Genomic DNA, 15,774 nt, shown 5'->3' on the forward strand with positions numbered 1-15,774 from the left:
CAATTGAGAGAAAAGTATACAGACTTGGTTAGAATTCTGTAATATTTTCTTTTTCTCGTCTGTCTTTTTTATTTAGTCCTGTGTGGCTTCCACAGAAGGCTTGTAATTTTGTCTTTATAGCATACTGTCATCATGGAAGGAAAACAATGTATTTGGCATTGTTTAATTGGCAATGTTTAGGATACTGGTTGAGCTCTTTCTGAACTGTGTCACTGAGTTAAAGCACCTCCCTGGAGTTGTAATCCTCAGGCCTTTTCCCAATTCTCATTAGGAGCTGAGAAGAGCAATTGTAAGTAGGTTTTGCATGGGGAAACAGCCCTAGAGAGCTACAAAGACAACCAACTCCCCTTTGTCATAATGCTTTTATTCAAATATGACTCTGAGAGGACTTTAGCCTGACAACCTTAAGGGTCTGTCTTCAGTGGCCTCTTAAATACAGCCTTCTGTGATTGCTCAAGGGACAGATTTGGACAGAAAGTTGGAGCAAAGTGTCTGTCTCAGGGGCTGTGGGCTGTGCTGGATGCCTTACTGGGATGTAGTTTACATTTCCTTCTGTGTGAATTTTTCAGTAGGGAGGCCTTATGGAAATTAGGAGTACATCTGAGCAAGTTGTGTGAGCTGGAGGGTGTTGACTGACAGTGAAAGCAAATTCCTTCTGTAGGAAAAGCTTCATGGATATTTTCTGTTTCCTAATCTGATGCAAAGATCAGCAGGTTCTACCTATACTGGGCATTAATTTTGAAGAAACATACAGGCTCTCTCCATCCTTAAGGTAAAGCAGTCCTGGAAGGAAATTTTTTAGGAAACTTAATAGCATGAAATAAATCTTTGAAAATAAAACAAGGGAGATGTCTAGTAATTTAAAGTAAATATTGTGCAATAAGTAAATATACTAATGCAGTTTTTCATGTGGGTAATTGAGAATGTACTTCTCATTGAAATCTGAGTGTTGAATAGGAAGCTTCACATGTTTTCAATAGCTACAGTTTGTATGAGAAGCTTGTGTTTCTTCTGGAAACTTGATAAAAATGAACTGAACTGCAATTTAGTAGTCCTCATTAATGAGGTTAAGAGATAATTACAAATTTTCATGGGTTTTGAGAATATAATTGCATAGAATGAAAGCTAAATTACATATCTCAGCTAATTAAGAGGCTGTGTTAAACTGTAATTAAAACTGGGATGCCAAGTACTGTTTACTTTTGAAGTCAAATTATTTTGTGATACAAAAGTAAATATGAAAGGAGAGAAATTATGTTGGGGATGGGGCTGGAAAACCTTTGACAGTCATGGATATGTTCCCGCATCTGTCTTACAATTTTGTGAAGCTTGATCTAAGGTGAGCGGTAACAGTTTATTTTTAAGTGGGTAAGGCCACTGTGTTCCCTAACAAACATTTCCCTAGCATTTTACCCTGCTGAAGAACATAAATTGCAGCTCTTGCATTTTTGATTTATGGTAAAGTAAGATCAAGAAAATCTGGGTGTTGTCCAGTAATGCTTTTACTTCATAGTAGAATTGACATGTATTGAGTGGGTTTTTTTTTAATAAACTTGAAAGGTATGCTACAACTGGAGTGATTGGAAGCTGTTTCCAGTTGCATTCAAAGTCTTAACTAGTTCAGTGACGGAATTTCTAAAATACTGACAAATGCCATGGGCAGTCTAGTAAATACTTTCGGTGTTATTTTTTCCACACAATTTCTTAGAGAAGTTAGTGGTTTAAAACACTAGATTACAGTGTTTTCTGTGGGCTTTAGTTTCTAAAACCTAAATAAAAACTGCTTGTAGCAATTGCCTGCAAAAATAATTTCTTCCAGCTTTTAATTTCTATTTATGCCTTCTGTTCTGTAACCTATGAAGCCTACAGTTGAAAGTATTCTTTGATGAATTTTGTGAAACAAGTTACAGTGCCACTAGGGGACAGCAGAAGATAATAATAATTTTTGAAGCCCCTTGATGCTCACTTTTTTCCCCAACTGTTTTTCCAAACATAATGTCTAAGTTATATGGCATGAAAAAAGCTTATAGGCATGTTTTTCGTGCAGTCATGATTGCGTTGGTGAGACAAGACACCAAAAAGTCTATTTTATCTTTTTATTAATTCGTAAATACCTTCAGTTTTGGATGTACCTATATCCTTGCAAGTCTCAGTAATGAATTTCTTTCTTTCCTGGCATTACATTCATCCCTCCACTTAATGTTTTAATTTTTTTTTGCTTCAGAAGCGACTATTAAAAGCTGCTGCTTGAGTTTAGTGATCGTTCTGTCATGAGTCTTTTTTTAAAGACACCAACACTGGAATGTTAAACAGATTAAATGTTTTTGCTCTGCAGTTTTTATCTGTGGTATGTCCAGAGCTATATATAAGATTTAGATCTGACTGGCTCAGACTTCTGATGGCATTTAATCCAGCCTAGCTGGTTAGATTTCTTAGGTGCTTACACTGACTTAGGAAAGTAATTGTGGTTTTATTGTTGTCATTAAACATAGTGTGCACACAGGCATGCGAGTTCTGTCTAGCTCTGTGTATGCTTTTCTTTCTTTCAGTAAATTATATTTCTGAAAACAAATGGAAAAATCCATCTTCCCAAAGTGGAATACTCTGTTACCTGCCATCTTTGTAGTGGCTGGTATGATTAGACCCAAAGAGGTATGACTAAAGACTTTTAAGAAGAGTGTGTTTTTTGATGCTTTGTGAATGTTGGAGAACACACACGCCTGTCAAATTATAGACGGGTGAAAGGGGCAGGTCATAGAATGATCTTATTCTGTCTGTAATACTCTGTAGTATAAGCTCTGAATCTCATTAATGCTCATTGAGTCTCTCCTTAAATAATTGCACATTATATGTGTGAAAGTGAGACTAATAAGCCTTAAGAGTAATGTGGCAATAAAGCATTTAAAAATGTGAGTTAACAGTACCTTTTTCAATGGTGGAAACTTGATTTTTATTCTTTTTTTAATGGGAAAAATATTTCAGGGATATATGTCTTGGGTCCTGAGTAATCAGGACAGCCAAGATGACAACTCCTTGTTTGGATTATTTTTCTATTTTTATTTTAAGACCCACTGTAGCACTGTTGTTTAAAAATAAATGCCATATTAAGACTGTCTCATATTATATTGCAGACAAGTCATCATCCTAACCCAAGTTAAGTAAAAATAGCTGCCAGTGGAGGTCACAAGACATTGTTGACACCACATTTAACTTGGAATTCATATTATTAAATTTTCTAAAATTGAAACTGTATTCTAGCTACACTCTTGACAGTGGCCCCTGATGCTGCAGTTGTACTGACTGGCACTGTGTTATCTGCTAGAATTCTTTTCCTAATGGAATGGTATTAATGTTCCTGTACACTGAACGATGAAGTGGCCAAGGTTATTGCCTGCTGACGTGAAGCTATGCCATAAGCTGGAATAACAAAATAAGTAAGCACACGTATTTTAACTCAGCAGAGTAGACACAGCTGCTGTGGGAAATGAATTGCTTCCAGTGTAGGCTGGAGGAGCCAACAACCTCCCAAGGCCTTTTGAAATCAATTTATTGTAAGACTAACTTGATAAGGTTGGTGAGCCTGTTCTTGTCCATTATTTCTTGTGACCAAGACTGGCAAACAGGGACACTGACCCAGTATGACTGAAGGAAGGAGAACGTGGTTCTGTGGCAAGAGTAAAACCCAGTTGTTTCTCTGAACTTGCCAATAGGTATAAAAGGGCTTCTTTCCAGACAGAAAAAGGAAAAAGATATTAATGGTCACTGGAAAAGAAAAAATAAACAGAATCAATATCTGACTTCATAGAAAAATTTACTGATAATTTTTGGGGGATACTGAATTACAATCTGTGCAATGGAGTAATAGAAATGAACAAAGCATTAGAAGTGGCCTAAAGCAACACCAACAGATGAAGCCAGTTCACGTTTTGTTGTTTAAATGCTCACTGGGATGTCAGACTGTTCACAATCCATGGGAAGAAGCTCTTCTTCCTGAATCGAGGACTCAGCAGTGAACACTGACTGTCTGCTGCATTTGGTCAGCTGTGAATAGTCAAGACACTTTCTGGTCTCTTGTAATTTTTGTTGGGCTGCTTTGGTAAGACTTGCTGTAAATGGTACAGCACAGTTTCAGATTGCAGTGCATCCAGATCTCTTGTTAAAGATTTGTTGTTTTAAACAGAAATATGTATTGCAAAAAAGAGGCCATTGATCATGTAGACGGGATAGAAATTTCAATATGCATTTATTTTCTATGCTCGTTTGTCATTTAAAGAACCAGAATAACAAATCACCATATTATGAAAGAAACCCGGCAGTGTAGAAGTTATGATAAATGGTAGATAAAACTCTTCTTGTTACTGGGCCTGGAAAAATAATGTTTTCTTGGTTTGAAGCTTAGATTTCACCAGTCCTCATTATTTCAGAAGGCCCAGAAGGTAGTATGATTGGAAATAAAGTTTTGCCTGAATTGAGCCTGATATTGGAGACCTAAAAAAACTGTTACTTTGCTTAAGAAACATGTTTAGAAATAGTGGCTTATGTAGTCACATTTAATGGTTGAGTTTTAAAATTAAACATGAATTACTGTATTTCTGTAGAACCCCTTAAGGGTAGATATGGATGTTAGTTTCTCTTTGTTAAAGGGTATTGTGTGGGTGAACAGATTTATTTGTTACGTGTATCAGGTTGAAACTGATCTGCTCAGAATAAAACTATCCATTCTGATATGTTTTGGATATATTTTTATAGATGTCTTACATTGTTCCATTACACAAAAATGTGCAACATGACAAATGCCTGCATCAATTAAATGTCTTTTCCTTCACTACTGTAGTTGTTAATAAAAAAATTGAAAACAGTTAAATAATTAAATATAAATTACATGCTAGAAATAGTAGAACTTGACTCACTCTAACATTTTTCCTAATGCATCTTATGTTATGCATGATCGTTAGGTTATTTGCTAATAATTCACTGCTGTTTCTTGCAGTCTTTGCAGGGGCAAATCTTTGCTCTAGAAAGAGGAGTCTGTGCTGCTTTTTGTATTTTTGCTCATCAGTTTTTCCACATGATGAAATCATCTTGTTCTTGATTCTTTATGGAAACTAAAATTATGTGCAAAGATTTAAAGAACATTATTTTTGTGAAATCAAGTGGTCCAGATTATTTCTGTTCTGAGAAGGGTGTGAATGGTGTGTAGTGAATAAATGATTGCCTTACATGGTGAATAACTTAGCTTCACAGTGGAAGTAACTATTCAGTAGTTTCATATTTATAGTTTTGCAACTGTGTATGCTAAACAAAGGGTCTGTTAGAAGAAGAGTGAAAATACATAATTAGGGTGTATCATCATGCACGTGCAAAATCAGGCATGTTTATTGGGATTGGTTTTGATGCTATTCCAAATGCTTAACTCATTGCCCTTAATGTTTTGAGGAGAGCAGTCTCTTGCTTGCTTCTGGTAAATCTCTAGCAGATTTGGTGTGAGTGAGAAAGAGACAGTTGAGCAGTTGATCTGGCTTCCCTGGTGCCCAATTTCCTTTCTCTGAAACGATTTACTGTGGAGAGTTTCTGGAACACTAAAGTGTCTGAAGGTGGCTTGTTGGCTTGGAATGCAGTACTTCTGGGAATGGGCTTTGATTTAAGCTCACCAGTTTTGCAGATGAGATGACAGCATATGTTGATGCTATCCGTGCTGGCCCAGTTAGGCTAAAATTAGATCTTTAATCAAGTCAACCTGGTAAAGTCCCATTCAAGTTACAAATTAAAAAAATCCACAAAATACTTTTCTTTTGAGTATGGTGGTAAATGTGTGACGTCCAGAGTATAAAAAAAAATTATACTTAGGGTTCGTGCATGTTCATGTGTGGTAAATATCTTCAAAAACATTATCACCTCCTGTATATTGCATTTTCTGTAAAGGGAAATATTCCAGTTCAGGAAACTGTTATGCAAGTATCTTTATACCCACAACCCTCCTCCCTCAAATTTTATGATTATCTCATCATCTCAGTTTTCTCCTTTACCAGCTTTTAAAATAGATTATTTTTTATTGCCAAACAAAGTGGAAATACTGCCTTTAACTCTGGAAATTTGGCATCAACTTATGTCTTCTGAAATACAAATGTTAGGGAAACATGTTGTAATACATCTGTTTGAGACAACTTGTGTAACATTTCCTGTAAAGTCTGCATGCATATCCATTCACCTTATCCTTACAGTTCCCTTTCCATAACTTTTTTCCTACTGGATATTTGCTTTTGCAGCAGAACACTGGTGCCTGATGACCATCGTGAGATGGTTCCCATTCCTATTTTATTCTGTTATGACCAACAACTGACAATAAAGTGTGGTGCATTTGACTGAACTGTATGTTACAATGGTCATGGCAAGGATGTAGAAGAACTCTGAATGTAGTTAGAACAAGCTCAACTCTAGCTGCATGGCCAGGTGGAATTCATTAACAACCACAGTATGCTTTCATTTACTGCCTTTGTAATAATGGTAATGTTGTTTGCTTTAATAGTATTGCCTAGTATATACAGCTGTTAACTGGATCTGATCATGGATGGGTTAAGATAGGTTAAGATTAGGCAACAACTGAGTTTCTGTTTGGCCTGCATGAAAACCACTTTTTTCTCATCCTGTCTTCACTGGACTGTTGCCGTTCTATTTCTTCATGCTTGATACCAGCTGTTGGCTCAGGGTGATTTTTAGCAGAAGTTTAAGATAGATTCTGTCATGGTGCGTAAACTATCCTCTTAATTTTAGCATGGTTTTTATTTTTTTAATCAAGTGAAGCTATTTGGCAACACTTTGTGTTTCTTTGCTAAGGAAATGGGGTTCTTAACATTTTTAAACCATTTTTCTCTACTTGTAATTAGCCAGTACCACATTGTCCTAGGTAATTTATCTCACTTCCTCTTTGTCTGCCTTTGGCACTTGCCCTCGATTGTAGACATCTTTCTTTTTCTTGTCTGCAGTCACTGTAAATATAACCCTCTGCTTTATAGCTCTAATGATGATTTTCACAGCTTCCTGCTTGTAAGTCATGATTGAGTTGCAGAGAAGTTGCTTGCCTTTTTCAAAAGTATTAAAGTCAGTAGACACTAGAAAATAAGGCAGATATGAACTAGAAGTGATTTTTTTTCTCCCAAAGACTTTCTGCAAGTAAGATGCAATTTTCCGTGGACGTGGAATAAATTGTATCTTGTACCCTTAGAGACTGTTAAAATCACAGTGCAAAGATGAGTCCCTTCGCTGGTTTCTTGATCACCTTGAGGGGATGACAAGAGATCATCAATTACTACACAGTCCAAGAAAGTTTGATTACTTTGAGGTTTTTAATTTGCTTTTCTTCAGCAGAATCAAAGTGCATACTTAGTGAATAATAAATCATCAGAGTGAATTAGCATTTTGGGACAGATGACAGGTTTTGGTGATGATGGACAAGTTGAAGGCTGCAGCCAGCAAGAATGGGGAGAACTTTTCCTAATACGGTCTCATCTGCAGAAGTAGTCCTCCTACTGAAGAATTACAGTAACCAAGGTTGTTTCTTCACTGCTTTATCATCTCTAAAGGTTTAAAGGTTTTATCTGTGTGCTGAAAAGAATTACAGAGATGTTCCTTTGTTTGCTTTAGTGGAGAATTTTATTCCTGTAGGATACTAAGAGATGTTCTTTTCTCCTATGTTTTAGGCATTGTAATGGAAACAACTTTTGATCAGATGTAACTGTTCTTGTTACTGTTTATGTCAGTTTTTAGTAGCTAGTGCTTTCCTAAGTTGGCCAGGATGGAAGCTTTTAGTATGAAATATGCAGAAGGAACATCTTGGAAAACTGCACTTTTCCACTGAAGCCTCTCTTCTTGAGATTATCTTTAACACTATATTTTTCTGATTAACACATTATGAGGTTTTTGGTTTTTTTTTGAGAAATAAGATAATACTCTGCCCAAGTAAAACTCCTTTCTTACAGGCTGCATTTTGCTTTCTTTATCTAAACGTCCGCTGAACAGATGCACACCTTGCCAGATGGTATTTAAGATAGTTTGGATTTTTCTGTGATGTTTTCTTTTTCATGTTTAGCTCTAAGGAACAGTGTTATTATTAAACTGTTTGTTTTAATTAATTAAGTCATGATTACAGTACAAAATGGGCAAAGACTGTTCCTCCTTAACTTCAAATATTTTTAAACTATTGGCATTTAAAAGAGAATGTTTCCAAAACGTGTAAGGAAAAGGATTGCACTGCATCAGTAGTTATCAGATGTCTTTCAGTCCCTTTGAATTTCTGAAGGAATAGCTCTGAGAAATATTTGTGTTGCTTTTTTTCCCTCTTAATAGGTGGCAAAAGATGAGAAAGTATAGGTGCTTGAAAACTTCTCTCTTCTTTGTCTATTTTTTCATGTGATTATTTCTTTACTTAGCTGTAGTACTACTACAATAAGTACTGCAAAAAGGCTTCACAAGACTTAATGTAAACATTGAAATAGTCGTTGTCCATAGATAGCAGATATAATGCTTGGCGTTTTTTGTGAATTACCTATGGAATGTGCCTTTAGGATTTGTACTTTCTGAAAAGATAACTGACTCAGCATATAATGAGTTTAGCCCTAATAACATGAGCTCAACTTGTAAGGATCAGAATGAAGGTTTATCTGATCCTGCATCCTCTTTCAGAGTGACTTTGTGGATACTGCTGGGAAGATATACAAGCAAAACAAATGTAGAATGATTTTTCCTGTACTGTATCATTGGAGATTTTGGTTTTGTGGCTTGTAGAGAGGATATCTGCACTCTCTGTCCTTTGATGAGTATTTCTTCCGTGATTTCTATTACTCTGGCCTTTCACAGTGTTTTGCACACTGAATAAAAGAGATACGAAAAAGAAACAATTTAATAGTGCCAAGTCAGGTAGTCTGTGATAAGAAATACCGCAAGCAACAAAACTATACAAATTACTTCGTGCCTTTGGCTAACTTTAAGGAATCTGAAAAAATCATCATTTGTATGGGTTTATATAGTACAATCAAGACTTTTCTTGACAAATGATGAAGATTGTTAAGAGATTTAACAGAGATTCTTTCCAGATATCAGATCATTCACGTAGCTCTTGTTGGAATCCTTTCCCTTTCATATCATCTGCTTTGGAGAGAAGAGCAGAACTGTGTTATTCTGTACTCTAAATTGGTGAGACTGATATTGGCAGCAACATTATCTGTGTCTTCCTGTCTGGTAGATAAGAGAGTATTTTCATCCTTCTTTCCAACAGTGCTCTGAGAGCTCAGGTTTTTTTGATGAATAATTGGCTGTCTTGGTGGTATGATCATCAATTTTTACAATAAAATGTGAAGTCCTCTAAGGTTCAGTGGCTTTCCAGGATTTCACTGCTTGTTCAGGTAGTGGCAGTGTCCGACAGGCACCCACCTTGCAGATGTATCATTTGGAATTTGGTTGGGTTGAAATACATAGAACTTTCTTAAAAGGTGCACTTGGTCTCTGTAAGCAAGTTATTCTCAACCTTAATTGTTGTATAAAGGGTACAAACATTCATGGGATGTTTGGTCAGCAGTGACAACATGCTTGGTAAAGATAATAAATTGCCTTAAGCCAAACATATGTATTGCTTTGGACGTCTTTTTTAAGAAAGACTGTGCAAGCTGATATTTCTATATTAAGAACATTTTAGATCTACTACTGAAATGGATTAAAATCAAGTCAGTATAGTTTTTGTACAGTACCAAAGTACTCTTATCAATCCATGTGCAATCAGTAAATTCAAATGATGTTGGCATGTAACAGATATTCTGCTTTTGTATCAATTCTATTTCTGTGTAATATTTCAAAATCTAGAATGTAAAGGTGAAAATTTCATGATGAAAACATTTACTAGACATTTGTAAATTGTCTTTAGAAGTCGGTCTCCAAACCTATCAGATACAGCACTGGGGAAAAAAAAATCCCAGGCATCCAAGAGCATTTTGTTGTGATTTTTCAAATTCATCAAATGAAAGCAGAAAGCTGTAATAAAAGCTGTCAGACTATTTTAACTGCAGATTTTGTTGCTACTTCCCTTGCTTACTGTGCTGTGACAGATAGTGTTTATAGTTTTCAAACAATTCTGCAGTACTGTTTTTGCCAAGTGATAACTGTTTATCCTTGGAGAAGTGTGGGCTCCCTGTATTCCACTTGAAATGATTTTTATCAGTTAATACTATGATTCTTGTTTGGTGTGCCTGAGAACATCCTTCTGTGCTCCCTGGCCTCCCTAAGAAAGGGAGTTAAAAGCTGCTCTGCAGAGCAACTTACCAGTCTGGTTTTGCTTTGTCCTACACATTGCTCTCATCAGTTGGTTATGAGTTGGATTCTGTCCAATTCTGGCATACTTCTGAAATTCAGTTGACATTTTTTTTTTCTTGGTAATGTAGGACTGTGCAATATTTTGTTATCAATCTGTACTCTTAAGAACTATTTGTAAATACAAAGAAGGAAACAGTGTAAGAGCTACAGTAGATACAGACTTAGTGCATGCAAGCTCATCATTACCCATTTCTTCAAAACAACTTAAACCCATTGCATTGTTTGTTTACTAATGCTATTGGGTACTTTTTTCTAGATGCATGTCCTGAAGTCAGTAGATGTGCTAAAAGCAGGAGCTGATATTTTATTGCACAAAAAGAAAATGATCAAGAAGATGCTTTAAGCATAAATTAACTGATTTTTTTAATGTCTTTGCTAACCGTGTATCTTGAGCAATTACCAGCTCATCTACATTTGATACAGCTGTTAAGTGCACTGAAGAGTGAATGCTAGATACGTTCTTATGGGATCAGTCTGATTGTACCTTCTCTTTTGCACCTGAAAACTGCTTCTGTAAATGAAAGAGCTCCTGTTTTTATGCTTTTCTTTCAGTGATATCTCTGTGACCTGTTAGCCTTTACTGAGCATGTAAGAAGGAGTTGTTATTTGAGACCAAGGCACTGACCCTTTCATAACCTTCCCTGTCTTTGACTTGCAGGTTATGCAAAGAGAATCACATTTTTACCAAGTGTTAAACCTTGCCTTTTGCTGAAGGGTGAATGCAAGTAGCTGGATTTTCTAGTATTGTAATCAAAGTACACTTTGATCAAGTATCATTTGTTTGCCACTAATACTTCAAATTGAGGGAAGAAGAGAGTTACTGATCTGAATCCATGTCTTAGCCCTAGATGTTTAGAACTCTAGGTGGAGTTTTAAAATCAGGTCAAGTGGGGCTATTGGCAAGTCACTTAACTGGTTTGCCTCTTCTTTTCCCTTTGGTAAGTGAGAATTTTTGTCTGTTCTTTGGGCTGCTTATAATGAATCAAATATAAATTCTCATTGGCTATTGAAAACATCAGCAAAAAAAGTAATTTTTTCATGTTTGCTTGAGGTTTCTTTTTTTCCCTTCTGATCAGGTACAAAGAAGGTGGTGAAGCTTTGTTAGTATTGCTTCCTTCAGAAGAAAAAGGCATGGTGGAACAGCTGGCACAGAGGAAAGTACCTATCAGTGAAATCAAGTAAGTGGCTAATGGCTTGTCTGTTATTCAGCCTTCTTTCAGCAAGAGTAATGTATGCTGAGTCTATGACAATCTTGATAAAGTGCTTTAATTGCCTGGAGCTGGACAAATCAGAGAAATGAATTAGTTTTGGTAGTGTTGTAGAAGGAAAAGACCTTGAGAGGTTACCTATTTTATTGCTGTTCCCAAAGGCAGGATGAGCTGCACAAATCATTCTTATCAGATGCCAATTAATATATTCACAGTTTCCCAAAGAGACCTCATCCATACTTAACAGTTACTACCATTAGCATTTTTTTCTTCAAGTGTCTGATAAGACTTGTAAGTAATTTAAATGAAATATTTCTTTTGTCTTGTGCCAAGAATATATGGAAAAATGATGTATTCTCTTACTCTTTGCAGCTACTTTTTATGTAATTGAACATGATAATGCTTTCTTTCTCTTTTGCAGATTAAACAATTACAATTTTTTTAATCTGTCCCTGTATGTTTTTATTGCTGTTATCATTTTTGTTTCTCTTACTTGTTTTTTCTTTAGTTCTAGACTATTTCTCCAATTTGTCATGACCTTTCTGAATCAGTTAGTTGAAGGACAGGATGTAAAAAATGGTCAGTTTTCATACTAAAGAGAGTGTTCCAAGGGAAACCTGTAAAGAGCTATGCTACCTGTACAAATAGAACTGACTTTGAAGGAGTTGCAGAAGCATATAACAATACCAGCTAAAAATAAAAAAGCATGTTTCCATTTTCTGTTAAATGCAGAGTAATGGATATGTAGGAAACACAAAAACCCAATTGTAAAAATATTAGAAAAAAAGATTACCACTAAAAGAATTGCTGGTAGTTTCTTATTTAGCAGCTGTAGGTAGGAAGGAGTTTACTGTTCTCTGAGCCTGTCAGTCTGATGTTGAATTAAAAGAGAAAAGAGAATGTGAAGGAAATATAGAAGAAGAATTGAAAACAAGCCAAAAAATGTGATATGAGTCTGACTCCATTTTTAGCACTTAGAAAGTTCAGGTCACACCATGCCAAAAATTGTACAGTAGAGATAAAATAAATCAGGGAAGGATGACAAGGTAGAAAATGTAAGTTTCTGTATGAGTGGGTATGAGCAAAGCTAGGACTGTTTTACTTTGAAAAGCTGTGGTTTGCATGTGAAGATACAGATATCTAAGCAAAGAAGATAATTAACTATGCAGAATTTGTCTGTAGAACAATTGTTTTTGAGAAGAAATCAAATTAGGATCAAACTTTAGGTGGTTATTTGCACCTCATTGCTTAAATCTTCAGGTTTGCTCAAAATTTACAAGTTGCCATCTCTTCAGAGAATAGAAACAGATAATAGAGACAATGCATATAGCACTTGCTGGATTTAAGGTTTAGTTGGTTTTTTTTTTAACTATTTTTGTTGTATAGGATATGCCATTTCAAAGGCTCTTCTGAACTGTAGTGACTGCTGTTTCTGTGTAACAAACTGAGTACACAGCAACTGGTGAAGTAAATCCACCTCTTCTGGTCAAACACGTGTATCAAATCCATGTAGGATGCGCAGGAACTTCAAACATAAACAATTTTTGCTAAAACAGTGAAATAAGGACTAGAATGCAGTTCAACAACTACTTAATGACAAACCCAAACAAAACCACACCAAGTGAATGTGGATCATATCAGTAAAGAAACTGAAGTATGATATTTTCTTTTCCTTTAAGCATTATAGTACTTTAAAAGGATCTGCTGTATAACCACTTCAGTAAATAATCTCTTTTTCTAAACTTCATCATTTTCCTTCTTAAAATGGTAGTTATTCAAGTAATTTATCTTACTTTTATATTCAGTAAATAAATATCTGATCTCATGCACATTATAAGTATTCCCCCTTTCCTTGTCAGCTAAGCTTTTATCTTCTTAAGTAATGGTGTTAATTGTTTGAACAGCTTATCAAGGGAAGTGATAAAAAAGCCTGTATTTATCCATGTAAATAGAAATCTGTGTTTTTGTACTGGGATAATAATCCAAATTTTTTACCCCAAATAAATGCATACTATATTTATAATCCAAGTTAGGTGGCTCTCTGGGGAGATACTCATGGCTGCATCTCTTAACATATTGTTGCTAATCTGATGTTACTTTAATGGAAAACTCTGCTTTTTTTTTTTTTTTTTTTTAACACCACCCCAAAAATTCATTCTTGTAGCAAGCCTTTAGGACATATGTATAATAAACACATTTAAGTAATGTTCTTAATTGGAATCATTATGAGAAAAGTCAGGGCTTTTGATTGATAACATATTTTAACAGCCTGCCCCAAGATCCAGTTTTTCAATCTGCAAAACAAACTTTAATAGAATTTGTAACATCATGATGAACAGGAATGCTTTCACTTAGAATTGTCTGCCTAGTGTGTTAAGATTTAAAAGGTGTAGCATTGTACTTGGAAGTGGCTAACTAAAATCCTTAAAAAGTTATCCTTGTAATTACTTGTGGATTGAAAACCAATTTAATTCTAGAAGTTTTGAACTACAAATTTTCTCATGCTGTTTACTTCTAGCCAGTTTCCTAATTAATCCAACCTCTGTGCGTTTTGTAAGTTTATAAATTGTTTAAGAAGTTGCATCAACCCATGGACCATGTTCCAGGTCTTCTGGTGAAGTCTTCTCCTGTTGTTTGTCTTATTCACCTAATTATAGATTCTCAAGAATTCTTGCTTGGGAATCAGAACATAATGAGTATTGCTTACTGCCCACAGAGTGTAACTCGTCAAGTTTCTGAAATTCTCTCAGCAAGCTTTTTTTCAAAAGCTTCTTTCTAAAACATTGTCAATTCAAGTGTTTGTTTTGCTGTTCTTGTTAACCTGTTGTCTGGTATAGTGGTCAGAAGAACTCTGTGACTTTTCTTATTTTGTATTTTTTGATTTGCAAATTATTTTTAATGTTCTTTTATTTCATTTAGACAGTCTTTTTGAAACAGTTCCATAATTTGAAAGTAGAAAGAGGAAGAACTTTTCTGTTTTCCTGGATACCTATTCAAAAGACTAGGGTTTAGGCTCTTTTCCTAATTTTCAGTTTTAAATCTAAGCTGCCTGTAGTGGTTTGAAGTAAACTAGTCCCTTCTAATCAGCACAAGCTGCCAATTTACAGGTAGTGCTTTTAACAGTACATAACTAATTCATTGTTCAAACCGAGCAAGAGAAAGTGCAAAATATGCAGTAATAAATATCAGATCTTAGAACATTCAAATATGGTAAAAAAGGTACTCTGGAAGTATTAAATAGTATGTACATTTGTGTAAGGCATCTGTAATCTCCTAGTTTTCCGTGCAAGCTGTAAACTGAAATTATTTTTGATAGTATTTTGAGGTTACTTTGTTGCATCCAACTTTGTTGGATAAAAAGATAGGAGGTGCTTCCTCAGGTGTAACCATAACAGATTTTGTGTGTAGAAAATTTTACCAAAGGAAGTGCAAGTGTATAGATACCCATGATGTAGTATCGCTTTCTTTAATCTTATGACAAAAAGTGTTTTTTGAAGAAAACAGCAGTAACAACATAGCACCTTTTTTTCTTTTTTTACCTTCCTCAAAGTGGATAATACTTAGATATGTATTCCACATTAATACCATTAATATAGGGTACTGTTAATATAGGGAATCTGCTAAAACTCACTGCCTCCCAGTTGCCATAGTTACTGTAAGACAATCCATGGATGTCACTAATCAGTGTGGTTATGCGCCTGTGTGTGATCCGCTGGTGTGAGCCTTCCTTAGGTCCCAGGCCTCCCCACTCCCTCCAGCCTTCAGGTTGCCTAGTGTAACCATAGGGAGCCACGTTGCAGACTGAGAGCACGGTGCAAAACCTGCTGCTGCTGCTTGGAAGCTGAGTCGAGTATGGAAACTGTTTTGCTCCATCAGGGCAGCAGGGTCTCTTAGGTGGTTGCTGGTCTTTTTGCTTAAATTCTGCTTTGGAGAGGAGTGGTGAAAAGACAATGTCTAGTTAAAACAGTGCTTGTATCCTAGTATTAAAACCAGGGAAAATGAGAGGAAATCAAGCTGTGTATCAACGGGGAAATTTGGAGATTGCTGTCTGATCAGTTCATAAGGCCAAGCAAGCTGAGTTTGTGTTTCCATCATGGCAAGTCAAGTGCGGCATTTATGCAACTGGTGGGCGAAACTGTAGCTTCAGAAAGTTGTACTGCTTCTTAAAGGTAAGATACATGATCGCAGAGGAAGAAATAACCAGCCT

The 15,774-nt window shown here is 35.7% G+C and overlaps 1 protein-coding gene across 1 annotated transcript in view; it reads left to right on the plus strand.

Annotated features, from left to right (window-relative positions):
• DDX10 (DEAD-box helicase 10) overlaps window positions 1–15,774 on the plus strand; it is a 48,699-nt gene that overhangs the window by 16,160 nt on the left and 16,765 nt on the right. The window contains exon 11 of the mRNA XM_017729500.1: window positions 11,436–11,537. Within this exon, the coding sequence (XP_017584989.1) occupies window positions 11,436–11,537 (102 nt within the window). The remainder of the gene's footprint in view (window positions 1–11,435; window positions 11,538–15,774) is intronic.

This window comes from Corvus brachyrhynchos, unplaced genomic scaffold (assembly GCF_000691975.1).
Source record: "Corvus brachyrhynchos isolate BGI_N302 unplaced genomic scaffold, ASM69197v1 scaffold253, whole genome shotgun sequence".
Classification (NCBI taxonomy): domain Eukaryota; kingdom Metazoa; phylum Chordata; class Aves; order Passeriformes; family Corvidae; genus Corvus; species Corvus brachyrhynchos.